This window comes from Physeter macrocephalus, chromosome 11 (assembly GCF_002837175.3).
Source record: "Physeter macrocephalus isolate SW-GA chromosome 11, ASM283717v5, whole genome shotgun sequence".
In the NCBI taxonomy this organism is placed as follows: domain Eukaryota; kingdom Metazoa; phylum Chordata; class Mammalia; order Artiodactyla; family Physeteridae; genus Physeter; species Physeter macrocephalus.
Genome location: NC_041224.1, coordinates 167,872,441 through 167,899,523, shown reverse-complemented (window position 1 = coordinate 167,899,523; position 27,083 = coordinate 167,872,441). Strand labels below are relative to the sequence as shown.

General features: G+C 35.2%; 1 protein-coding gene across 5 annotated transcripts in view; it reads left to right on the top strand.

The window, feature by feature from the left end:
- Positions 1-27,083, top strand: part of EML5 (EMAP like 5) — a 178,514-nt gene that overhangs the window by 86,313 nt on the left and 65,118 nt on the right. For all 5 annotated transcript variants that reach the window (XM_024130935.3, XM_028496289.2, XM_055088668.1 and 2 more), the window contains exons 11-21: positions 1,515-1,682; positions 2,359-2,465; positions 2,982-3,100; positions 4,494-4,680; positions 7,602-7,707; positions 9,094-9,187; positions 10,175-10,275; positions 14,665-14,867; positions 16,027-16,138; positions 17,222-17,349; positions 21,706-21,847. In XM_024130935.3, the coding sequence (XP_023986703.1) occupies positions 1,515-1,682; positions 2,359-2,465; positions 2,982-3,100; positions 4,494-4,680; positions 7,602-7,707; positions 9,094-9,187; positions 10,175-10,275; positions 14,665-14,867; positions 16,027-16,138; positions 17,222-17,349; positions 21,706-21,847 (1,467 nt within the window). The remainder of the gene's footprint in view (positions 1-1,514; positions 1,683-2,358; positions 2,466-2,981; positions 3,101-4,493; positions 4,681-7,601; positions 7,708-9,093; positions 9,188-10,174; positions 10,276-14,664; positions 14,868-16,026; positions 16,139-17,221; positions 17,350-21,705; positions 21,848-27,083) is intronic.

Sequence of the window (27,083 nt, the reverse complement as noted above, 5' to 3'; positions counted from 1 at the left end):
CTCTCTTGGAACTATCACCCAATATTGTCAATTAGAATAGGTGCTCAGATAACTCTTCTTCATTTGCTCTAAACATAACAAAATTAGTACACCTTAGAAACTTGGAATTTTATTTGCTGAAATTTCTGGTTTTACCTTGTAAGTCCCTCTGTTGCCTAAGAGTATGTACAGGGCACCATCAAAGGAAGTAATAGCCAGAGTCCTCTTGACAGGCAAATAATGCTTTCTCTTATAAGAGGGATGGGACTAAATCTTACCTTATTGGACCTGTGGAGTGAATTGTGGCAAGTTACCCATCTAGAAAGTTACTTCTGTTAAGCTACATAAAAAATTGATTCTTAAAAAAATAACATTACTGTCAGGTAGCAGTAAATTGTAATTTATATAGTTTGGGTCAAATCTTTTATGCTTTGATTAGATGACTATCCCTAAATTCATGGCCAAGGTGAAGGTTTTTCTCCAGTTTGTAATTGATGGATCTTTTCCATCCTGAAATACAAGCCTTCTGTAACTTCAAATAAAACTTCTAAAACATTATCAAAATGAAGCCAAACATTATTGTGTTTACTGTACTCTAACAGGAACATATACATGTTGCCAAATATCAAGTTTATCTAAGCAGGATATAGAAAATGTATTCTGAACTTAGAACCACAAAAATGGTTCCTATCATTGCACAGACTTTTAAAAAATTAGCCAGAAATTTAAACAAATCCTTTACAGTTGGAGAAGTCTGGTATATAACACCTTAACCAAGTGCTGCTACTTAACATCACTAGTGGTAGAACTGTGGTGCCCCTTAAAATAATGTATCCAAAAGGACACAACATTGCCTGTGCAAAAAACACATCTGAATCTAATCGTGAAGAAACATCAGACAAACCCACGTTGAAGGACATTATTACCAAATATATAGGTTTAAAAAAATGACTATAAAAGATAGTTGTTGGGACAGCTGGATGTATTTTATTTTGGTTAGTATGGTATATTACATTGATTGATTTTTGTATATTGAACCAACCTTGCATTCCTGGCATAAATCCCATTTCGTTATGGTGTGTAGTCCTTTTTATATGTTGCAAATATTTTGTTGATGGCTTAAGCTTTAAAAGGATCTTCGCAGCTAAGGCTGAGAATAGTGGGGGAGGAGATTGGTCAATATCACTTAAGATCAAAGGTGTCAGGCCAAAACATTCAAATATCTGAATATAAAAACAATTGATCCCCTTGTAGCTGCAGGCTTTTCTCAAAGCAGTAAAATAATGCTTCACAGCTCTTGTGGTTCTTATCAAATTATATTGTGAATCAGCAGAGCAAAGATTTATGTCCCTTGATGTACACTCATACATTTGTTCACTCACTGAATTTCTGAATTAACATTTTTCCCCTTTGATCATAATTAAGGTAATAGAAGTAGGATGCATTGGTTCAGGTATAGAAATTGTTATTTGTAGTGTTTTTTTGTGTGTGTATTGGCATTTGTTTATCAATTTAAAGGTATATTTTTGTTATAGGGGCCAAGTTTAAAAAATACATTGGCCATTCAGCTCATGTAACTAATGTCAGATGGTCACATGATTATCAGTGGGTTATTTCTATTGGTGGAGCAGATCACTCTGTCTTTCAGTGGAAATTTATTCCTGAAAGAAAACTAAAAGATGCTCTTCACATAGCACCCCAAGGTGAGTAGTACACACTGCCTAAACAATTTCTCTGTCAAATAACTCTTCAGTAACCCCCAAATAACAATTTTACTATTGAAACATACACAAGCCTCGTATGTTAACAGTATAGATTATTATTATTAGTGGAAATTTTAAATAAAATATTAGGTCTATATGTTTAAACTCAGATGTCACAGAGCATGGACTACAAAGTACTTTTGGTTACACTTTAATCTATCAAATGATGAGTAAAAAACATGCATTAGTAAAACAAAACATTTAATGTATTCTCTGGGAGATGGGTATCTAGGTTTCAGTATGGTTTTTTTGACAAAGAAAAATTATCTAATATCAGTTCATCTGTTGCATATAGTATTTTCTAGCTGTTTTTCATGTTAATTATAGGTTATATTCACTTATATTTGCACAGACATTTAAATTTGATGTAGCGGTCATTGGGGAGCCAGTGAAGGGATTTAAAGGAACTATTGAGTTTGCAGTGAGTGGAGAGGAAGATAATCTGTAGTACAGTTTACTGACATCTGTGTCACTTGAATAGGTAATTTCATTTGCTTGTTTTATGGCTTGTCTCCATGTCAGTTGGCACAGTCAGCTCTTAATCATTAATTTTATTGTGGTGTTTTGAAAATGAATCTTCTTTAAACAGGTAATGTTTCATTTTTTTAAATTACAGAAAATCTGGCTGACTCTAATAGTGATGAATCAGATTCAGATCTGTCTGATGTTCCAGAACTGGACTCTGAAATTGAACAAGAGACACAGCTCACCTACCGTCGGCAGGTAATTTTTATTACCACATGATTTTTTCCTGAAAAATTCTAGTTTCTTCTTTATCTTGCTCCCTGTTGTTTACTCATCTGTTGTTATCTTTTGCAGTTTTTAATTTTCCAAGAAATGTATGGCTGTTTCCCCCTTTAAGAGTTAAAGTATACTTGTGTAAAATGTTATTTATATTAAGTGCTTGATATACTAACTGTGCCTGTATTGTATTTTATTATATATTATATGTGCTTTTTGTCTCAGTACACTTCCATTTATTTCCTTTAAAATGCTCTCTTATGAAGTATAAAAATTTCATGGAAACTAAATATGTATTTGTCAGTGTGATACTTAGAAAATGTAAATACGTTTGTCTTTCCAAGGAAGTAAATATCATAAAGAATCTTCCTATTGAAGACAGTTGTTAAAACGTTAGTGATCATAGTAACCACAATGTCTGAAGTTACATTAGGAATCTATAACACCTATATAAATTTATGTTCTAAGAATATTTCTACTTATGTACATTATTTAAAGGTTTACACGGAAGATCTACCTCAGCTTAAAGAACAATACAAAGAGAAACAAAAAAGTGGTACTTCTAAAAGAAGAGAGCGGGCTCCAGGAAATAGTATTCGATTACACTTTGTTCACGGGTACAAAATGACTACTTTTCATTTATGTGTTTGAATTTTGGTTCACATTTACTAGCTATGTGACTTTGAGCAAGACACTTAACCTCTCTGTTTCTGTTTTACCATCTGTAAAATGGAGATAACAGTACTTTAGGGTTCTGGTGAGGAGTAAATAAGTCAATACTTGTGGTGACTTAGAATGTTTTCTGGCACTATATAAGTATTTATTAAATAAAAAATTAATTTGTCTTATGAAAATTTAGTGTTATATTTATAGAAATGGATCTCTTTAAACAAAAAAACTAAGTGAAATATAAGAGATTATCATCTCCCCTAAATATGTCTAATTTGTAATTATATTGTGGCTTGTTTTGGCCTAAGCATTTTGGCCTATATATTATAATTTCAATAAAATACAGTTTCTGGATTCTCTTAGAATATCTGGCAATACAGGTCTCATGTTTTATCCCGGGACAACAGTCTCCAGTCCAACTTTTTCCTTCCCCTCACCTAGTAATCGTTGTCTTACCTGGCTTATAATGCTTTCAAGAATTTGGAAAAACCCAGATTTATTTAGTAAAAATATTTTTCCTCCAGTCTTAAAATAGACAGTATTTCTTTTTGTTTGTTTGGAAGCATTTTTTTTGTGTGTTTTGTTTTTATTTGGAGTATAGTTGATTTACAATGTTGTGTTAGTTTCAGGTGTATAGCAAAGTGAATCAGTTGTACATATACATATATCCACTCTTTTTTAGATTCTTTTCCCATATAGGCCATTACAGGGTATTGAGTAGTGTTGCCTCTGCTGCTATTCAGTAGGTCCTTATTAGTTATCTGTTTTATCTATATTGATCATTTTTGAGAGGATTTGACTACTTGTTTTCTGGATGTGTATAATATTTTTAAATTGTTGTTTAAACTTATTTTTATAATATATATTGATATATTTTATTCTCATGGTTGAACAGTGTGTATAAAAGGATACACTCTGGAAATCTTCTTCCCACCTCTGCCCTCCCAGCCATCATTTCCCCCCCACCCAAAGGGAATCACTGTTACTTAGTTTCAGAAATATTTATGTATAATACAGTACAAACAAATACAAATATATATTCTTTTCTATACCCTTTCACTTGTAAAAAAGCAACGTTTTGCTTTATAGTATACAAATTTAGTATTATGCAAATAGTAGTGTACAATATACACTTTTCTGTACCTTTTTTCATTGAGTGTTGTAGCTTGGATTTAGCTATTTATAATCAGAGCAGTTCACAAAAGTTTATGGGATCTGAGATATTTGTATTTGTTAAAATTGTTCAGTATCTTGTAAAGCTGGAAATTGAATGTCCTCTGTATAGTCCATATTTATCAGTAAAAGGCCAAAGTTAATGTTATATGATTTTTCTATATTTAGTTACAGAGGTTATGACTGTCGAAGTAATCTGTTCTATACTCAAATTGGTGAAATTGTGTACCATGTGGCAGCAGTGGGTGTAATTTATAATCGACAACAGAACACACAGCGCTTTTACCTGGGTCACGATGATGATATTCTCTGCCTGGCTATTCACCCTGTGAAAGACTATGTGGCAACAGGCCAGGTAGGTCCTTTGAAAGACTATGCGACAACAGCCCGGATAGGTTAGACCTTCGTTTGGGTTAAAAGTTAGTCCATTTTTTTCCTTATCTTTTGTATTCTAGGAAATGAATTCTTTAGAATGGGATTTTATTTTCATATTACAAATAAAACTTTTCTCTTATAGTTTTCCTTAGAGTTTTATTGTTTTACTTATTGTAATTTGAATTTGGAACTATGAGCTCTGGCTTGACACCTTTCTGTCAGGATAATATTAATTTTTTAAATTTATGAGTAAAAATTACAAAAACCGTAAAGACTAGAAATCTGGTTTTTTAATTATTTTAAATAATTTAAGTTATCTAAGAAATGTTCTGTGACAAACAGGATGACTATGTTTTTATTTTACAATCATGATTGTAACATATTCGGGTTTACTAAAGTAGAAAACACAGAGAAAAGTCATAACTGATACCTCTCTATATGGATATTCTTAGAGAAGGAAGGGAAAGGGTGATATTTATAAATTCTCACTGTGTGTAAGCACTTTACTAGTTTCTTAATGTATATTTATTTTATTCTCACCTCACCTCTATGAGAGTAAAACCATTTCCCCCAGTTTATAAATGAGGAAGTTTAGGTTTGAAGAAATTAGATCATTTTCTCAAAGATCTCTCAGCTAATAAGTGGTAAAGCCTAAAGCCCGTAGTCTGTTTGGCTTTAAATACTGGATAAGTATACCTTCTGGGATATATTGAGGGTGGGGGTAGGAAACTTGCATCATCCTATGTAGCTTCCCTGAAAGGAGAGAAAGCTCTTCCCTTTTTCTTTCTCCCATCTTCCCTCCCTCTGTTTGTACCTCCCCTGACTCTTTCCTTTTCTCCTTCCTTTCTATCCCTCCTTTTCTCCCTCCTTTCTTCTATTCATTCAAAAACATTCATAGAGCATGTGCTGTGTACCAGGAAAGACTCTGGGAATATAAATAAAACACCTTGCCATGGTAAAACATTCATACTCTGTGGGGAAAGACAAACACGCAAGAAAATTGTGATACAGTGTCATAAGTACAGATTAGGGCTTCTTACCTTGGCACTGTTGACATTTTGGGCCAGATGATTCTTTATTGTAAAGATAATTGTATTTTTGTGTATAATACCATCCTGTGCATTGTAGGATGTTTAGCAGCATCTCTGCCCTCTACGGACTAGAGGCCAGTAACACCACCCACCCCAGCTGTGACAACCAAAAATGTCTCCAGACAGTGTTTGGGAGGCAAGTCACCCCCTGCTGAGAACCACTAGGCTAGAGATATGTATAAAGCGCTCTTGAAATATTATAAAGGACTGATATGGTGCCTAATGGAATCAGGGAAACCCTCATAGAGATGATGACATTTGAGCTGAGTAGTTTACCTGACAGAGGGGAGGTTGGGGAATGTATTTTAAGTGTGTCATATCACGTGTAACAGTGGGGAAAAACATAAAAAAATAAAAATACAACTTCTTTAAATAACTGTGAGCAGCGTAAAGTATTCAAATCTTAGAGTGCATGATGGACATTAGCGGAAGAACCAATTAAATGGGTTGGCAGGGGCCTCAGGGGGCACCATTTACTTTCACCTTTAGTTTATATAAATTGTTCCTCTTAAAACACAATTATGTACCCGTTGTGCTGTGGCAAGGAGTTTGGACATTATTCTGCTACTACTGGAATGAAGACTGTAAAAACTGGTCATTTACTACCATAATTCTGGAATTTAAGGGAGTTTGGGCCAAGTTAAACTAAAAGTCAGTATGCCCACAGGACATCCCTGGATACCCAATGACCTCTTCCTCTGCTAGGCTTTTAGCCAGAACTCTAAAAGAAAGACAGATTAGGGGAATTCGCTGGTGGTCCAGTGGTTGGGACACTGCAGGGGACCCTGCTTCCACTGCAGGGGACCCGGGTTCGATCCCTGATCGGGGAACTAGGATCCCACAATCCATGAGGCACAGCCACAGAAAAAAAACAGATTAACAAGAGAAAAACAAAAAGTTTATTAGCAGATGCAATTCATATCACCTGAGAGAAACCTAAACCAAAGGTAACTCAAAATGGTTTAGAACTCCAGCTTATAATAGAAAACAGTAGATCTGTAGAGAAATGACAGGACAGAGGAAAGCAGTTAATAACTTAGTGAAATATTGACTGATTGCAGTATTGTTTTTTGTTATGTCTTTATATAAAACCAATCACAAAATTAACAGTAATTGGCAGCTATATTAGTTATTTCAGGAGTTGCCTTCATAGGCAAAGTTATTATATCTCTTAATCTGTATAAAGAAAGTGATTACTTGAGTCTAAAGGAATAATTAAGAATTAAGTTGTGTTAACCTGCTTGGCGCTTTAACCCCTCTGCATCTTGTTTACACCATTATCCTAGCCTAGAATATACTTGCTTGCTTCTCTTTTTATCTAAGACCTACACTTTTTGAAGGCCCGCGTCAAGTAGCATCTCTTCCATGAAGATTTTCTCTACAACCTTTTCATCCCCATTAAGCATGTATCACCAGATGTTCTTATTTTAACGGAAAATATCTTGTTTTCCCAATGAGTTTGCAAAATTTGTCTAATTATCTTAGTGCTCATTGTACCTAGCATAGTAATGCTGCCAATAATAGATGCTTGGTAAGCATTATCTTTATTGATGAAGTATAGGATAAGGTTTAGGAGCTACGTAGTTGTAGAACATTCCTAGAAACACTGAGCCTAGTCTCATTAGCTTTTCAACAAATGTAAGGGAAAAATGTTGATCACATATACAGTCTGCTTTATACTTTTTATTTGATAAATATTTATAGCAAATATGACAAAGGCTGTTAAATCTCCAGTTTTATTTCCTTTTATAGATATGAAAATAAACAATTTAATTGCATAAAATGACTTTTATAATTCTTTCTGTTTTAGGTAGGTAGGGATCCCTCAGTTCACATATGGGACACAGAGACCATTAAACCATTGTCGATATTAAAGGGCTACCACCAATATGGTGTCTGTGCTGTTGATTTCTCAGGTAAGGCAGTTTTCTGTCTCAGTAAGAATGATCAAAATGCAGAGGCAATAGTCTAAATTAGTGTTGCCTAAACTTGTCATTTAATAGTGACGTTCACAATTTTTTATCAAATGTGCATACTGTTGTCCTAACCAATCAAGGCTCTGAAAGTGTGGGTTTGCTAGCTGTTTTATAATAATAATTTAATGAGTGTAATTTTAATACCCATTATTATAAAGATGTTTCTATTAAAATAAAAAATGTCTACATAACCTCTGAAACCGTCTCAGTTACCACTAGTGGTATATATTTCCCACCTTGGGCAAACCCTGATCTCATTTAATGTTTTGCAGCCACAGAGTAAACTTTGAAAATGTTTAGGGTGAAACCTAAGAAAGAGGTGAGAACTGAAATATTTGTTGTATAACATTTCTATGAAGTGACAATTCCAATCTGTCTTATCAAAATAATTTCAGATCATGTTAACTCTTTGCTACATATATAAAAGTTTAACAACTACAGATAGATCTACAGTGAAAGCTGGGGTATGGGTTGGGAAGAGTGGGGAAATACCATTAATAGAGAATTTTATATTAAGAAACAGTAAATTTGTGCTTTCTGCTGCTCTGACTGAAGTGATAGTGAATTGCTATAGTTTGTGGGGGGAAATGTATATACACATATTAATATCTGCCAAAGGTGAAGAAACTGAATGGTAAAGGAGTCAACCAGAAAAATACCACTGGTAGCGATAACATACTAGTTGAGGTTTGCAAAAAGTGTGGCAGAGTGGCAAATGTTTTATTATTGATTGCCTTTACAACCTATAAACATGTGCACACCTGCCAGCATGACTGACTTAGCGCAATCTCTTGTCTAATAGTCATTACTTGTTGCTTGATGGTAGTAACAACTAAAATAATTGACCTTCACTACAAACAGTCACATTAAACAGCAATATGTATTTGTAACCTGTGTCTTTTGCATTTGATTCACTTTTTGTAATCCCTATGACTTCTTATATCACAGTAGAGTTCCTATGGTGAAATTCATTGACGTATATCACTTCTTCCTTCCTTCTTTCTTAGTTTTCCCTTTCCTTCTCATCTTTTAAATATCTTTTTTCTACTTTTCTTATCTTCCTCCTTTCCCCTTTCTTAAGCTGGTAGAAGATGAGGTAAGTGAAGTCAGAGGAAGAAGTCAGCAGATAGGTTTAGATGCATTGAGAAACTATTCTTCCGCCTCCTTATAAATTCTGCTTTTTGTTTCACAGCTGTGTGCGTGCCTAACATTTAACAATATTTTATAAAATTTTAAATATAGTGCTGTGGTATCAGAATATGTACTGAGGGTTTTTTATCTTCTGAATGTTAATGATCAGTCTATCTCTGTGATTAATTTTCATAGCGGATGGGAAACGTCTGGCTTCAGTTGGAATAGATGATAGCCACACTATTGTGCTGTGGGACTGGAAAAAAGGAGAGAAACTTTCGATAGTAAGGTAGGGAAAAAACTTGATATCACATTGGCAAAATACTGAAATTACCTTGGACTTAAAATTTTTTTTTTGCTTATAACGGTTTTGAAATCAAGCAAACATAACTTTTTAAGTTGTTGCCATCTTTATTACCATTGAATAAATAGTATAATCGTGGTAAAAAGACAAATGATTTCATGATTCATTTGTAGGTTTATCCCTTGTGAACACGCTTTTTAATGTAACTGTAATATGATATTCGAAGTAGTGATTATCAAAAATCTCCATTTATAGGTAGAGTGAATTCCACTGTAAGATAAGCTATTCTGTAGTCATTGAAAACATGATAAAATATTTTATATATTTGAGTGAAAGGAGATACATACACACATGTATCACAAAGAAGTTATAGATTATTTTTATTTTCTCTGTTATAGTTTTCATTTTCTAAATTTTCTACAGTGAGCATTATTATTTGTATAATAATGAAAAATATTAGCAATTGCTTTAAAGGAGGAAATAGTCAACAGTTTCAGAGACAGTTTTTTTAACTTCCTATTCTCTAAAGTGATACATAAAAGCACTTTTAAAATATAGATAAATGCTTTCTTCAGAGTATATAGACAGGACCCAAATAAAAGATAGTTTAAGAGGATTTTGTATTTGGAAAGACTATATTAAGCTGTAACAGAGTACTATAAAATTTTTTTTTCTTTAACTCATTCATGCCACAAATGGCATTCTCTATGTACAGAACTATAGTAGGTGTTATCCAAAAGAAGTTCAGTTCTCACTGTTCCTATCTTTTAAGATTCTGTTGAGAGGAGTTAATAAATTAAAATAACAACAAAATAACAAATGTACAAACGCATGATTACGTAGCCTAAACCTAAGAGACAAGTGGGCCAAGCATTTAGTAATGGAGTAATCAAGATGGGGTATGGATTAGGCAAAAGGTTATTACAGGAGAGATTTATCTTCAGAGTTAAAACATTTTGGTATTTATTTCAGAGGAAGTAAAGATAAGATTTTTGTTGTAAAGATGAACCCGTACGTGCCTGATAAATTAATTACCGCTGGAATTAAACACATGAAATTTTGGCGTAGAGCAGGTAAGGAAGTGCTTCTTTTTGCTCCTTTGAAATTGAAGAAACTATTACTTTTTTTTTTTAACATCTTTATTGGAGTATAATTGCTTTACAATGTTGGTAGAAACTATTACTTTAAAAAGCGATTTGGTGTTAAGTACAATGTGATATCCTGGAACAGAAGTTTCATTAGTTGAAAAATAGGTGAAATCTGAATGAAGTCTGGAGTTCAGTTAATAGTAATATATCAAATATGTCAGTTTTTTAGTTTTGACAAGTAGTCTGTAGTATTGTAAGATGTTAATGTTATGGGAAACTGGGTGGGCGAGCAGTATATGAGAACACTCTGTTATCTTTGCATCTTTTATGAAAATCTAAAATTCTCAAAAGTGAAAGGTTTATTTTTTTAAAAGAATGATTCACAGTTGTCTTGATACATTTTAAACAAAGTTAAGATTTATTTTATCATTATTTATTGGCTGCATTGATATAGTATTCATATTTGCAAAAGAATTTAACTTATGAGATTAATCAAGTGATGTCCAGACTTCGTTCTTCTGTTGAAGACATGTTTTTTAGTCTAAACTAAAATTGAGAAATTGTGTCAAAATTCTTTATGTGCTATAAAATTATATAGAAATGGAATGTTATATTACTTTAGTCATTTAGTAAATTAGTGACTGTAGACGTTCATATTTTAAAATTAAAAAGTCTCTTTTCCAAATCGAATAGCGTACTTATAAATTCCAGCAATTTGACAAAATCTTAGTACACTTAAACCTTTCAGATAAAATACATAGCTGTAGAGAGAAGTGAGACATAGGTTAGAAAAGAATAGCCTTAGTGAAGATATTTTCCAAGTTGAATTAGCTTTCAAATTGTAAACTACATAGGACATGAGTCGATTTTCAGACTTGTTTTAATACTTTATCACAGACTCATCAGATCATAGTGTATATACATTTACAAAGTAAAAAGAAGTATCTTCACATTTGTAATTTTCATTTCCATTCATTTAAACGAAACTTTTGAGTATCTTAGTCACTTGGAATTGCAAATACCCAGCAAGTAATGCTATTATTGCGGTTTTGAAAAAAAAACAACAACAACTATAAGTCTGTCTGAAATAAGAGACTTAAAGAAAGTAAATAGCCTTAAAATGAAAAGATTTGCAATTGAATAACTTTTTTCTTTAACTTTGATTTGACATAAAGTAGACCTGAAACTGAACCATAAAAGGATAAATGTTAAGACTTTAGTGCATTTCAGCATTCCTCACTTTGAGGTTCTGATCCAGAGTTCAGTAGTCAACTGGGAAATAAGGAACCACTTTATTAATCTGAATAAATGCTATCTGTCTACCCTCGAAATGCATAGATTTATGTAAACTAAGTTAAAGATGACTTAGGACTAAGGCTAAAAGGGAGCTTCTTACCTCCTATCCCAGATATAGGCTTTGAGAATTGCAAGTTATGAATTATTAATCTCTAAGGAATTTGAACTCTATTCCATGGTTGGTATGACCTTGTACAATACAAACATGTTATTCTGTGTGTATCAGAAAACTCAATAATGATTATCTAAACCAGAGGTGAAAAACTCTGTAAATGGCCAAATAGTAAATATTTTAGACTTTCCAGACACAGAGACAAAATCAAGGATATTATATAGGTACTTAGAGAACAAGAGAGAAAACTCCTGCCTTGCCGTACCCAGTTTGCACCCAGTTGCCATTAACTGGAGACATTCCCTCCAAGATCAGCCTGCTGCAGTGAACAGGACTTGCAGGTTGGGCTCCGGGGAGACCATAGTCAGCCTCACTCTGCCCTAGTGACACACTGATTCTAGTGTGTCTTCTCCTCCTGGAGAGCCCTACCTTCTCAACTTGGGCAGATGGCCAGAGGCAAGGCAACTCCTGGACTGTGATTTCACTGCTGGGTGCCCAGCAGTTGCCATAGCAAAGTCCTCAACTTGTGGATGGTGACCAGCTCAGGCCCTAGGCAGCTGCTAGTTGGCAGCCAAAAGTCAGGGAGGCAGGCTCTGGGAGCAGAGAAGAAAACCGACGTAGCCACTGCAACTGTGCTCCAGTGGGCACTGAACAAAAACAGGTGATGGCAGGATTTGGCCTACAGCCCATAGTTTGCTGACCCTGCTCTGGATGGATAATCTGTGCTCTAGGGAAACCCAGTCCCCTCCACTTGTGCACTAGATCCCATCTCTCACCTATTCAAGGACATGATCCCAACTCTTCTTCCCTTTCTCTCTTGCATTATCAGTTTTCCCTCTCTACCAACTCTTTCCCTTTAGTATATAAATGTGGTGTTATTTCTCCATCTTAAGTAAGTAAAAACAAACAAAAACACTGTTTAAGCTCTACCCTCCAGTTGCTAATCAATTTCCCTTCTTACCTATGTACTTAAACACATCCACACAGTTGTTTACACTTTAAATTTGTGAGTTATCTTCTCCTTCTTTTGAGAGAAGTCTAACCTGTTTTATCCCCTTCACCACTTGACTTAACTGCCCTTCCAAGTGCACTAACAACTCTGGCTGCTATGTTAAGAAAAGACAATCTTCTGAATACATTTGGAATATAACTACTTTTCATCATCTTCTATGTTATCACCAGACCCATGCCACCGTTATCATTTGCCCAGATGATTGAAATAGCCTTCTAATTCTTTTCATCCTTGCCGCTATGCAAATTACCCTCAATCCAGAAATCAGAATGAACCCGGTAATAAGTGATATGCCAAGTCTTGTCATTCCACCACCCAAATGTTTTTCATCTCATAAAGAGTAAAAGTTAAATCCTTACAATGGCCTATAGTGCTGCCTTTGACCTCTCTGACCCCATCTCCCATTACTGCCTCCCTTACTTTCTTTGCTACTCCATACTGGCCTCCCTAGTTGTTCCTTGAAGATTCTTGTCACGTTCCTGCCTTGGGGCCTTTGCGTTTGCTGATTCCTCTGTCTTGAACGCTCTTTTTGCATGGCTTGCTCTTGCTACCTCCTTCAGGTCTTCATGCAGATACCACCTTCTCAATGAGGCCTTTCTTAACCACCCTTCTTAAAATGGACCCCTCTCATTTCTTATCTCCCTTTTATGCTTACATTTTCTCCATAGCACCCGTCATCATCTAACATCCTGCACATTTTACTTATTTGTCATATTTATTGACTGTCTCTCACCAGGAAGCTCCATGAAAGCAGGGAATTTTGTTGTCTTGTCTGTTTTGTTCATAGCTCTGCCCCCATTGCCTTAAATAGTGTCTGGTATCTATATATATTTCTTGAATAAATGAATGAGTGAATGAGTTCATTTGGAAAAATGGGCAAAAGATATCAATAGATAATGAATGACCAATAAAAATAGGAAAAGATGATAAAGCTCATGAATAATTGGAGAAATGCAAATTAAAACTGCAATAAAATTCGGTTGATATTTCACATCCCCCAGTCTGATAATACCAAGTGTTCTGAAAGGTGGGAAACAACAGGAACTCCTTTCACTATTAATGGGAGTATATGTTGGTGTATCGACTTTGGAAGACAATTTGGTCATAGAGATGATACCTCTCATCTACGTGCTGTTCCTTTTGCAAATACCCTATGACCATTCCTAGGCATTCCTAGAGAATCTCTTGCACTTTTATAGAAGAGGCCCTTGCAGGAGTGTTTAAAGCAGCATTGTTTTCAATAGCAAAATCTTGGAAGCAACTTTATTAAGTCCCCGTTAATAGGAAAATGTTGTATTTATATAATGGAATGCTATATACTCAGGAAAATGAGTTTTCTAGGGGTACAAATCAACATGTATAAAACTCCACAACAAATTGTTGGTGAAAAAAGCAGGTTGCAAAAGAATACATACAGGATATGTATTTATAGAAAATTTTAAACATGAAAAATAATGACATGTTACCTAAGAATTCAAAAATAAGTAGTAAAATATGTATAAGGGAATGTGTGAGAATAATCAAGATCACATTCAGAATAGTAGCGGGTGAAGAAGGGAGATGGGATTGGCATACGTTTTGATTGTTTAGTAATTTTATGTAAATTGATAATGGATATAGAAGAGCTTATTGTATTTTTTTTACTTTTTGTATTAAATATGTCATAATATAATTTTTTAAAAAAACTAATCAAAAGACTGATTTAAACTGACTTAGTACATATTTTTGTTTATCCAAAAAGCTATGACCTGAAAGCAGCCATGGGTATGCCTGCCGCAGCCAAGCAAGGTGTTGCCCAAGTCACTGATTGAGAGACCTTTATTTTTCTTTTTAACTCTCCTTACTGTTACATGTCTTTCTCTTTAAACAAGAAAAACAGCAGAAAAGAAATCTTATTGCTTTGAATTTTATACGTTTTGAAAGTGGTACTTTCATAATATTTTTTATGAACCAGGGGGAGGATTGATTGGAAGAAAAGGCTACGTAGGCACACTGGGGAAAAATGACACAATGATGTGTGCAGTATATGGATGGACTGAAGAGATGGCTTTTTCTGGAACATCCACAGGAGACGTGTGTATCTGGAGAGACATCTTTCTTGTAAAGACAGTTAAAGCACATGATGGACCAGTGTTCAGTATGCATGCATTGGAAAAAGTAAGTAACCTAAATAAATTTTAAGTTAAACATAGTTTGATCATGGAGTGCAGAACATTTTCACAAGTACAGGGACACTACCTTTCTACTTAGCTGCGCTACCCAATAATAATATGTGAGCTAGAGTCTTCCTGACCGTATTTTATTCCTCTTTTCAAACTCCTGAACCCAGAGTGAAATAGGTCTGCTGTTATTTAAAAAAAAAAAGTTTAACTTAGTATTTATTAATCTTTTACTATGAGTCAAAAATTGTTTAAGTACTTTATATGTTATCACCATATCCTGTGAGGTTGCTATCATTATTTTTTTTAATACATTTATTTGTTTTATTTGTTTATTTTTGGCTGTGTTGGGTCTTCGTTGCAGCGCGCAGGCTTTTTATTGCGGTAGCTTCTCTTGTTGCAGAGCATGGGCTCTAGGCACATGGGCTTCAGTAGTTGCAGCACGCAGGCTCAGTAGTTGTGGCTCGTGGGCTCTGGAGCACAGGCTCAGTAGTTGTGGCACACGGGCTTAGTTGCTCCGTGGCATGTGGGATCTTCCCACACCAGGGCTCGAACCCGTGTTGCCTGCATTGGCAGGCAGATTCTTAACCACTGAGCCACCAGGGAAGTCCCGTAGCTATTATTATTATCCCCTTTTTTTACGCGGGCCTCTCACTGTTGTGGCCTCTCCCGTTGTGGAGCACAGGCTCTGGATGCGCAGGCTCAGCGGCCGTGGCTCACGGGCCCAGCCGCTCCGCGGCATGTGGGATCTTCCTGGACCAGGGGCACGAACCCATGTCCCCTGCATCGGCAGGCGGACTCTCAACCACTGCGCCACCAGGGAAGCCCTATTATCCCCTCTTTTTAAAGGATGGAATTATGAAGCCTCCAGGAGAAGGTGCTGAAAGTGGTAGAGCTACTTTATGGTTCCAAATTGCAAACTGTGTTTTTAAAGTCCTATTCTAAAAGTAGAATGTTTTGTGTCATGATAAATATTTTTTGCAAATTCCATGTTGATGTTTAAAAAAACATAATGGATTCTATGCTAATTTCTGTTTTTTACAAGCTATAACTTTTGGCTATAAATATTCTTGCCTCCAGAGTTTTTCAGTATAAAAGAAGGTTATTAGTTTTTAAATATTTAGATCTTCATTAACTTAAAACTTTTACTTTTGTAGGGATTCGTAACTGGAGGGAAAGATGGGGTAGTAGCTCTTTGGGATGACTCCTTTGAAAGATGTCTCAAGACCTATGCTATAAAAAGAGCTGCTTTGGCCCCAGGATCTAAAGGTGATTTGAGATGTTGAGATTTGTAGGAAAAAAGATTAATTGCTTATTAACATGGTGGGCACTGAGGTGGAGCACATGGGGTATATTTTTCCTTCTTTACTAGACAGGCATCAGAGTGCAGTAAGAGAAGCCACTTAACTGGATGCCAGAATCATTGCTGTCCTTTCAAAATCTATTTTCAGTGATACACATAGTAATATATAAACAAATACAAGATTATCAAAGTTAATTTTTAACATTTTTAATTTTTCAAAGAAAATCGCCATGTGAGTGTCACATTTACCACCAGTCAGGGTATTGTTTTCAAACTTGGCCTTTTGTTTCATCTTAGTGTTTTGTTGACTCTCCCTCTCTAGCCTTGCAGGCCCTTCTTCCTTTACCCTTTCTCATAGTGCGTTAAGGCACTACAGCACTCTGTCTCTGACCTCCAGGCCTTCCTGTATGCTGTCACTTTTGCCTTCTCCTCCCTCTTGCTTCCTCCAGTTACCTGACCATATGCTCATTTTTCAGATCTCAAACACTGTTTCTTCTAGAATGATTCCTTATACTCCCATCCCCTCTCCCCCTCACAAAAGGTTAAATTCCCTTTTGTTCCATTTTCAATATGCTCCTCACACAAGGTCTGTTTTCCTCTTTGTATGCTCTGTGAGGGCAGAAGCTTGGCTCTATCACGTTTACCAGTATATCTCTGAAGCCTGCCTAGGGTACAGTAAACATAAATGAATTAATCTTAAATCAAATTGAATTAAAATTACTAACCAGAATATTGTACATGCTCTAAGAGGGTCAGGAGGTGGATGAGGGGCAAATGTAAAAGGAAAAGAAACAGTTGTCAGACTGGTAGTAGGGCATCTGGAATAATACAGAATCATGGAATTGTAGCATATAAATGGTATTTACTTTTGAGATTAGTAAATTGAATGATTGGGGAAAATGTGGTACATTTATTAGAATACTTAAAATATAGGAGAAAGCAACTGTGTAACGTGATTTGCATTGTCAAAATAGCATCATTGGCAATATATACACCCTTGTATTATAGTAACTTCATACCTAGAAGAACATCTCCGTTTAACATTTTAGGTCTTCTCTTGGAAGATAACCCATCTATACGTGCCATATCATTAGGACATGGTCATCTTTTAGTTGGCACAAAGAATGGTGAAATACTAGAAGTGGATAAAAGTGGCCCAATAACACTTCTGGTCCAGGTAATTTTAAATGTTAATATGCTTTCTTTTCCCTTTGTATACAGTTGATTCAATACATAAGAGCCAGAAGTTGGCAGTGGTGAAAAATAATGTTAACTTATTTAGGGAAATATTTGTTAATGTTAATATTTACAAAACATAAATTTAATCATAGTTAAATGAATAGTATCTGTAAATAATATGCACATTATCATGTAGAATAATTGCCAATATTTTCAGCAATTTCTTATTGCAAAGCAAGAAACCAATAGAAAGAAAAGCCAGTTGTAATTAATTTAACCCAGTCCATTTATTTCATATTTAATTTTATTTCTTTGAAGTACATTTGTTGACCCTAAGGCAGTTGTTTTTCTATGAAACTCTTCAGTTTAGTTCATTGTTTCTCAAGTTTCTAACTTAGAAAAGTAAAAAATGAATGTATGCTAAAATTTTACTGCTGAAAACATTTATCCATGAAAATATGTTAGTGATTTTGAAAATCCAGAAGTACAGACTTTGTGTGGTAGAAATATAACATAAAACAGCAGGATTAGCTAATCCTTAACATTTCCATCAGGAATGCTGTATTAATTTTTCAGGTTTACATTTCCTATGTATATTATGGTTTTTGATACTATAAAACACAGCAGGTGAGGTAGTGTTTACTCTAATGAAAAATTGTCCTCATGCAACTCTGTATAGTAACACATTTTGGGTTTGCCTTTTACCCTGAAAAAGAATTATGTTCTTTCTTAATACAGACTGATTTCTTCTCCAACCCCCACTTCACTCCTGTTAAGACACCAAAGAGCACATGTAGATAAGGACATTGCACATGCTTTAAGGTTAACATAATATCCTGATGTAACAAGGAGAATTTGTAAGCAAATAACAAAACATTTTATATTAAATTAACTGTCAAACTTTCATGTCTTACTCTTTAATTTCAGTCACATGATATTCGTTTAAAGTAAAAAGATGTTAGAGTCATGGTGTTTAACATATTTATGCTCTCTTGGAAAATATAAACACAAATACACTTTTACAGATGAACCCATAGATGGACCTATTCAAAAATACAATTTCATAATTGTAAGAAAAGATTTTTAGAAGTCATAAATGACATTATTTTTTTAATATTTATTATAAAGTTTAAGATTTCACATATCTACTGACTCCTAAATGTCAGGAACAAGACAGGATACCAGGTCTCACCATTACTGTCCAACATTGTATGTGAGGTCTTAGCCAGTCCAGTAAAACAAAACAAAACAAAAAACAATTAAAGGTGTACATGTTGGAAGCAAATGGATGACACTGGATGCATATCAGTAGTTGCGGATATTATAACCCTATGCCTTGAATATTCAAGAGAATAAACTGAAAAATTATTAGAACTAATTAAGGAGTCCTACAAATTGCATATATGCAAAGTCAACATGTAAAAGTCAGTAGTATTTCTACATATCAGCAATGACCAGCTAACACATATGACACAAAATGGTACTCACAAAGAAAACTATATAGTAACCAGAAATAAAGATGGCTAAAAATATGCAAGATGTGTATTAAGAAAACTATAAAATTTTACTAAAGGCATAAAAGATGTAAATAAATTCTGCATGATCATAATCCATATCCTAATGAGATTTCTCACAAATTCTAGAAAGATTTTGTTTAATCATCTAGAAGAGAAACTATTCAAAAATAGTCAAGAAATTTTTGAGAAACTCTCTGTGCTAGAAATAAAGATAATATAAAACTATAGTAATTAAAAGTGCGGGAATGTATGTACACAGTAGAAGTGCATTCATGTATATACCCAAAAAACCCACGTACAACAATGTTTGTAGCAGCAGTATTCTGTGGATCAGTTTGGGGACTAGTGCCTCTTAACAATATTAAATCTGATCCATGAACGTGGATCTCTCCATTTATTTAGATCTTCTTTAACTTTTTTCAACAATGTTTTATAGTTTTCAGTGTACATGTCTTGTAGTTATTTTGTTAAAATAACTTACCTCATATATTACTTCCAATAGTTTTTTGGTGATTTTTTTAGGATTTTCTGTATACTGTTAAGAGATTATGTCATCTGCAAATAGAGATAGTTTTACTTCTCCCTTTCCAATCTGGATGCCTGTTATTTCCTTTTCTTACCTAATTATGCTGCCTGGAACTGCCAGTACTATGTTGAACAGAAGTAATGAGAGTAAACATCCTTGTCTTGTTTCTAATTTTAGGGAGGAAGCATCCAGTCTTTTACCATTAAGTATAATGTTAACTGTGGATTTTTCTTCTTTGCCCTTTATCAGGTTGAGGAGTTACTCTTTTATTCCTAGTTTGTTGCTTATTTTTATCATAAAAGATCGTGTCACATATATATGGAATCTAAAAAAAAAAATGGTTCTGAAGAACCTAGGGACAGGACAGGAATAAAGAGGCAGACATAGAGAATGGACTTGAGGACATGGGGACAGGGAAGGGTAAGCTGGTACCTTACCAGTGAGAGAGTGGCATGGATGTGTATACACTACCAAATATAAAATAGATAGCTAGTGGGAAGCAGCCGCATAGCACAGGGAGATCAGCTTGGTGCTTTGTGTCCACCTAGAGAGGTGGGATAAGGAGGGTGGGAGGGAGACGCAAGAGGGAAGAGATATGGGGATATATGTATATGTATAGCTGATTCACTTTGTTATACAGCAGCAACTAACACAACAATGTAAAGCAATTATACACCAGTAAAGATGTTAAAAAGAAACAGATTGTGTCATTTGTCAAAAGCAATGAGTCTATTGCATTAATTGATTTTTGGATTTTAAACCAACCTTTCATTCCTGGGATTAATCCCACTAGGTCATGGTATATAATTCCTTTTATATGTTGTTGGAATAAGTTTGCTAGTATTTTGTTGAGGATTTTAACATCCATATTTATAAGGGATATTGGTCTGTAGTTTTTTGTGCTGTCTGTCTGGTTTTGGTATCAGGATAATATTGGCTCCGTAAAATGATTTAGGAAGTATTCTGTCCTCTTTGATGGCCTCTTTCCCTAACCACACACATCCAGCTGTTAAACTCCATTAATTGCTCACTGATTACTCTATTGTTTCCAACATTTTCCTGGAGAATAAATTCCTTCACAGGCTAAACCAATCAAATTCAGGCTTCTTAAAAGGGACAGTTCCCTAGGTTACTGTTTGAGACTTCTTCTGAAGTTAAGCAGTCTCTTCCCGTTGTCTATGAGATTTTCCTGTTTTTCCTAGACAGACTAGCTGGCCTTCATTTTAGCCATGTCCAGTGAGTCTGTCAGTTTCCTCCTAATTAACTTTCATCACAACCTCCATTGTTTTCAAGAGCACCTTTAGGCTTCAACTTTTCCACATTGTAGTAAATGAAGTCAGTTACTTTGAGAAGAGGCTAGGAGCTGTTTTATGGCTTGCCTCTCTTTCTCTCTCTCTCCCGGAAAAATTTCTGATCCAGGGCTCTGTAGTTGAGGGTGAAAACAGTGGAATGCTTCCTTTTTCTGAGTGTCCCTTGCTTTAGATCTCAGTGCTCAGTTGGTGGGGAGGGAGCAAGTAGCCTCAGGTCTTCTTGAGTTGACATTGAGGCCCCAGTATTTTTACTGGCCACTGCACCTAAGATAGAGACTCCATCTCAGAATAGGGGGTGGATAGAAGGAGGGAGCTCCCACCTCTCAGCAGCAATCACCAAGAATTTAGCCTCAGTAGCAGGTAGCTGGGGGCAGGATGAGAAATGCTGACCCCTGCCCCTTCTGGGAAGAAAACTCCCCTAGTGGCTGGGGAGAGAGACAGCCCTTGTTCTTGGTTACATCAATCTGGTATGGAGTTTTCATGTCAGTGAGTGGGGAAGAGGGAGAAAAGGGGTGTCTCGGTTCAAATACAGCAAACTCACTGTACTTACTGAATTTTAGCAGATTTTCTTGAGTAAATGTTTCTTCATTTGTTCTATTTCCTCGAAACCATTTCCAGAGACTTAATTTGTTTTTAATAATTTCTACCAGTTTCACTGGTGCACAGGTCTGCAGTACTCCCTTGCTCTGTCATGCAGCAAGTCCCTCCTGTATGGCAATTATTAGCATTCCAGGGCAGCCAGTTCCCATTTTCTCCACATTAAATGTTGTAGGATTTTGAAGCTAATTTCAGTAGCAACTTGATTATATTGTAACCGTGGAGATAAAATTGTTACGAAGGTATTTTAAGGTGTATTCCAAAGATAAAGAGAAAAGTTTTATTAGATTTATCTATTATTCATTATCCTATCATTATTATATATTATTGAATGTTGTCTTTAGTTTTCTTCTAAATACAAGTATCTTTAGGTTAAATTGATCTTAACTATGTTTTATTTACAGGGACACATGGAAGGAGAGGTGTGGGGTTTGGCTACACATCCTTATCTGCCCATCTGTGCTACTGTAAGTGATGATAAGACCTTAAGAATATGGGATCTCTCTCCTAGTCATTGTATGTTGGCTGTCCGGAAACTTAAAAAAGGTAAGTGCCTCTCAGACTTGAGCATAGATCAAATTGTGAAAATTATTTAACCCTCACAAATGTAAGAAAGCAATAGTAAGTATATAAAAAAGATTTAAAATATTTATTCTGTGTCTACTTGCTCATGATGGTATATGAAGAAAATTAATTATACCCGGTCTTTGCTTTATGGGACCTACTATGATCATGCCTACCCTGAGTCAGTTTTTAATATCATTTTGGAAAAAAGAATATAGGATGAAAACAGAAGCTAAGTTTTCTACCCTTTATGACTATGGATTATATATAATTCAGAATCAGAAACCAGGAAAGCCTTAACTTAAAAAGGGGTAGCAGAGTTGAGAGGAAGATATTTTAGGATGAAACAGAACTGAGCACATTTGTAGGAGGTAAATGAGGCTACCCTATCAATATAGAGCAACAGGAGCTTCAATTGTTGGAGCAGGTCTGTTACTATTAACTTAGGCCAGATGAGCATATACAAATAGCTTCAAGTTTCTTAGTAAAGTAGTAGGGAATATTATTTTATAGCATGAGGATATTGTAGGAGGAGCTCTGGCTGAAAAAGTTGGGAATTGTGACTGAAAGAAATGTGATAGCTTAAGCAGATGAAAGTAAGAATTGCTAGCAATGTAAAGACCAAGTTGAAGTTAGGTAACACGTTATAATTCAATCATTTGATTTATTTTTGCTTCCTTCTATTGACTTAAAATTCAATAGAAGTCTATTCTCTTTTTCTAGTGTTATTGTTAAATATTTAACATGTAGGCTTAACTAAAAATCTGAAGTTAATCACAATCTCTAGAACTCTAGAGCTCTAGCCACTGTCCTTCCCTTTTTTTTTTTTTTGAGTTATTGATGTTCAGCATTTTCATTCTCTGGGGCGTGTGTGTGTGTGTGTGTGTGTGTGTGTGTGTGTGTGTATGTGTGTGTTGTATTCCTTTGTTTTTTTCTGAAAAACTAGAGAGAATTACCAGTGGTTTTGTACATGAACTTTCGGAGTGAAGGGTTATAGTAAGATTTCAAAACCACAGTCACACCTCTTTGTGCACAGAAAACCACTGTGTCAAAAAATTTTTTCCTTCCCAAGTCCATTGGAAGTCCTGACCAGTCAGATTTGGAACACACTTGTTTTTATTACCTATCAGATTTTCTTTCTTTTTTTAAATTGAAATATAATTGACATAGAACTTTACATTAGTTTCAGGTGCACAACATATTGATCCAATATTTGTAAATACTGTGAAATGATCACCATAATAACATCACTACACATACTTACAAATTTTTTTTATTGTGAGAAGAACTTTTAAGATCTACTCTCTCAGCAGCTTCCAGCTATGCAATACTGTATTACTAACTGTAGTCACCATGCTGTACATTACATGTCTATGACTTCTTTACTTTATAGCTGGAAGTTTGTACCTGTTGACCCCCTTCACCCATTTTGTCCACCCCCGCCACTGGCAACCACCAGTCTGTTCTCTGTATCTTTGAGCTTTTTTTTTTTAGATTCCATATATAAGTGGGATATAGTATTTGTCTTTCTCTGTTTGATTTATTTCACTTAGCATAATGCCCTCAATGCCCATCCATGTTGTTGCAAATGGCAAGAGTTTATTCTTTTTTATAGCTGAGTAATCTTACAGTGTGTATGTATGCATATATATGTATATACATACAGACATATCTATACCACATTTTCTTTATCCATTCATCCATTCGTGGACACGTGGGTTGTTTCCATATCTTGGCTATTGTAAATAATGCTGCAGTGAACATGGGGGTTGATATACCTTTTGACTTAGTGTTTTTGTTTTCTTCGGATAAATACCCAGGAGTGTAATTTTTTGAGGATCTCTGTTTTTTTTTTTAACCTCCCTTCAATTGGACATTATTATTGTTTCATGCAGTCATTGTTTACTTAGATTTATCTATGCTTATGCTTTTCTTTGTTCACCTTTTCTTCTTGTATCCCAAACTTTTTCTTTTGTCATTTTCTTCTAAAATACAGTTTTAGAATATCCATAATAAGGACTTGTTGGAAATTCTCTCATCTTCCTCTGGATGAACCAGTGGCATGTAAGACTAGGACAGTGGGAGTGGTCTATTTTGGCAGGAGAAATATTTTATCACTGACATTGCAATTCTTTAAAAGCAAAAAAATTTTTATTCAGTTTTATTATTGTTGTTTTAACATTTTTGATTGGCAGTATATTGCCCCTCAGGGGGAACTGTTTCCACTGCCCTGCCGTTGGTATACTACTAGTCTGAACATGTTTTCATTTTTTACTCTCTTTCTTGAATGCTAATTTAACTGCTTCTAGAGTTCTTGATTCAGAATTATTATTCCTGTGGTTTCCATTGTTCTCTTTTACATCGTTCTACAGTTCTGAGGTTTAATAACATTGTGCATGTATGTGGTTTATTATTTATTTATTCTATTTAGGATTTGTTGTGTTTCCTGAATCTTTGGACTTATGTCTTATATCAGACCGGAAAAATTGTCTACCAGTATTACTGGCTCCTTCTAGGAGTAGATCTTTATATTAGGTTGTAGAGAAAAGTCATGATTCTGTATTTTTGTTTTTAAATATTCTTCTATACTCACTTCATTTTTACTTCATCATCATTAATTCAAGAGGAAGACAAGTGGATTTTCATAACCTTAAAGGGACATGTATGGTTCATAACCTTAAAGGGACATGCTGGTTGACGTAATTATAACAAAATACTGAAATCATAGTGGTTTAAATATTATAAAACACAGTTATCTCTTTCAAACATTCAGTAAGTAAATACTGTTTTCTTCAGAAAATGAACATGCAAATATTATGGTCCTGAGGCTTAACATTTTATAACTAAGTCATTATAGTTGTTTTTTTTTAAATTTATTTATTTTTGGCTGCGTTGGATCTTTGTTGCTACACGCGGGCTTTCTCTAGTTGCGGCGAGTGCGGGCTACTCTTCATTGTGGTGCTCAGGCTTCTCATTGTGGTAGCTTCTCTTGTTGCAGAGTACGGGCTCAAGGTGCGCGGGCTTCAGTAGTTGTGGCACACGGGCTCTAGAGCGCAGGCTCAGTAGTTGTGGTGCACGGGCTTAGTTGCTCCACGGCATGTGGGATCTTCCTGGACCAGGGCTCGAACCCGTGTCCCCTGCATTGGCAGGTGGATTCTTAACCATTGCACCACCAGGGAAGCCCTAAGTCGTTATAGTTAATATAAACTATCCTATGAAAATTTTGCCAAATAATCCAATTTTATGGTAACTAGTTATAGAATAACCAAAGTATAAATATGCAACATGAATTAATGTCTGCATTCTTAATGTGTGTAAAGTCAGTATTTTCCAAATATTTGCCAGCCTTTGCACTTTTCTGTATAATGACATATTGGAAAATTCCTGTTAAAAACTCATATTTGTGGCTTTAGCTTTTAACTATAATCAAACCTGGATTTTTTCCTCCACCCCCACCCCCCACTACCCTCTTGCAACCACTAATCTGTTCTCTGTATCAGTTCATGTACCTTTTGGCCATTTGTATGTCTTCTTTGAAAAAATGTCAATTCAGATCTTTTGCTCATTTTTAAATCAATGTGGTTTTTTTGCTGTTGAGTTTTACGAGTTCTTTATTTATTTTGGATATTATTCCCTTACCTGATATATAATTTGCAATTATTTTTCCAGTTCTGTAGGTTGCCTTTTCATTTTGTTGATGGTTTTCTTTCCTGTGCAGAAGCTTTATAGTTTGATGTAGTCCCACTTGTTTATTTTTGTTGTTGTTGTTCTTGCTTTTGCTGTCAGTCAAAAAATCATTGCCAAGATCTATGTCAAGGAGCTTAACACCTAAGTTTTCCTCTAGGAGTTCTGTGGTTTCATATCTTATATTCAAGTCTTCAGTCCATATTGAGTTAATTTTTGTGTGTGGTGTAAGGTAGTGGTCCAGTTTCATTCTTTTGCGTGTGGCTGTTCTAGTTTCCCAACACAATTTATTGAAGAAGCTCTCCTTTCCCCATTGTACATTCTTGACTTCTTTTGTAAGTTAATTAACCATATGCACATAGGTTTATTTCTGGGCTCTCTATTCTGTTCCATTGATCTGTGCATCTGTTTTTATGCCAGAATCATGCTGTTTTGATTACTGTGGCTTTGTAATATAGCTTGAAATCAGGGAGTGCGACGTCTCCAATTTTGTTGTTCTTTCTCAAGATTGCTTTGGCTACTCAGGGTATTTTGTAGTGCCATACAAATTGTAAGATTATTAGTTCTGTATCTGAAAAATGCCAGTGGAATTTTGATAGGGATTACATCAAATCTCTAGATTGCTTAGGGTAGTGTAGATATTTTACTAATCCATGAGCATGGATTGTCACACACCTGTTGATAGACATTTTAAAGTTCCATAGGAATTGTGGGTTCAACTCTGTGCCTTCTAGGCCCTCAGCCTCTTTCTCCTCCAGTGTAGTGTGTTTCAAAATAAGAAATCATCATCATACATATTTTTTTATATTGTATATGTCAAACCAAACTGTCAACAAGTTATTTTATCTTTTACAGCAAAATTGCCTCACAGTCAATTAGTTATTTACCAAAAATGTTTGCGGCAAAATGTCTATGGCAAAGAAGCTTACAGCAAAAATACTTGATATGATTAGATGTAATAGTGAGAAGAACCACTCCCACCTCCACCTCTTGATTTCCAGACCCATGTATTCTGCCTATGAGGTAGACAGCACCATATAATGGTCTATGCTGTGAAGCATATACCACATCCTATAAGACAAAACTGTGGTCTTTCAGGATACTGTTTCCCAAAAGGTGCTATAAATTAGTTTTCAGTAAGCCATTCCATCATTCTGTTAGTAGCCCTCCGTGGGTGATGAGGGTATGTGATAAAATTAGTTAATTCCATGGGTATGAGCTGAATGCTGCACATCCTTCGCTATGAAATGAGTTCCTTTATCAGAAACACGGAATTCGGTGATGGTGGATAAGGTATCCTATGTGTCCACAGGTGGTGGTGCTAGCAGAAGCACTGTGAATAAGGAAGGTGAATCCAAAATTCATGTGTATTCCAGTGCGGATGACTCTTTGTCCTCTCCATAATGGAAGAAGTCTAACGTAATCAGCATGCCACCAGGTGTCTGGCTAGTTTCCCTGGGGAATGGTGCCATATCAGAGGCTCAGTTGGTCTCTACTGTTAGCAGGTTGGACACTCAGCAGTAGTGGTAGCAAG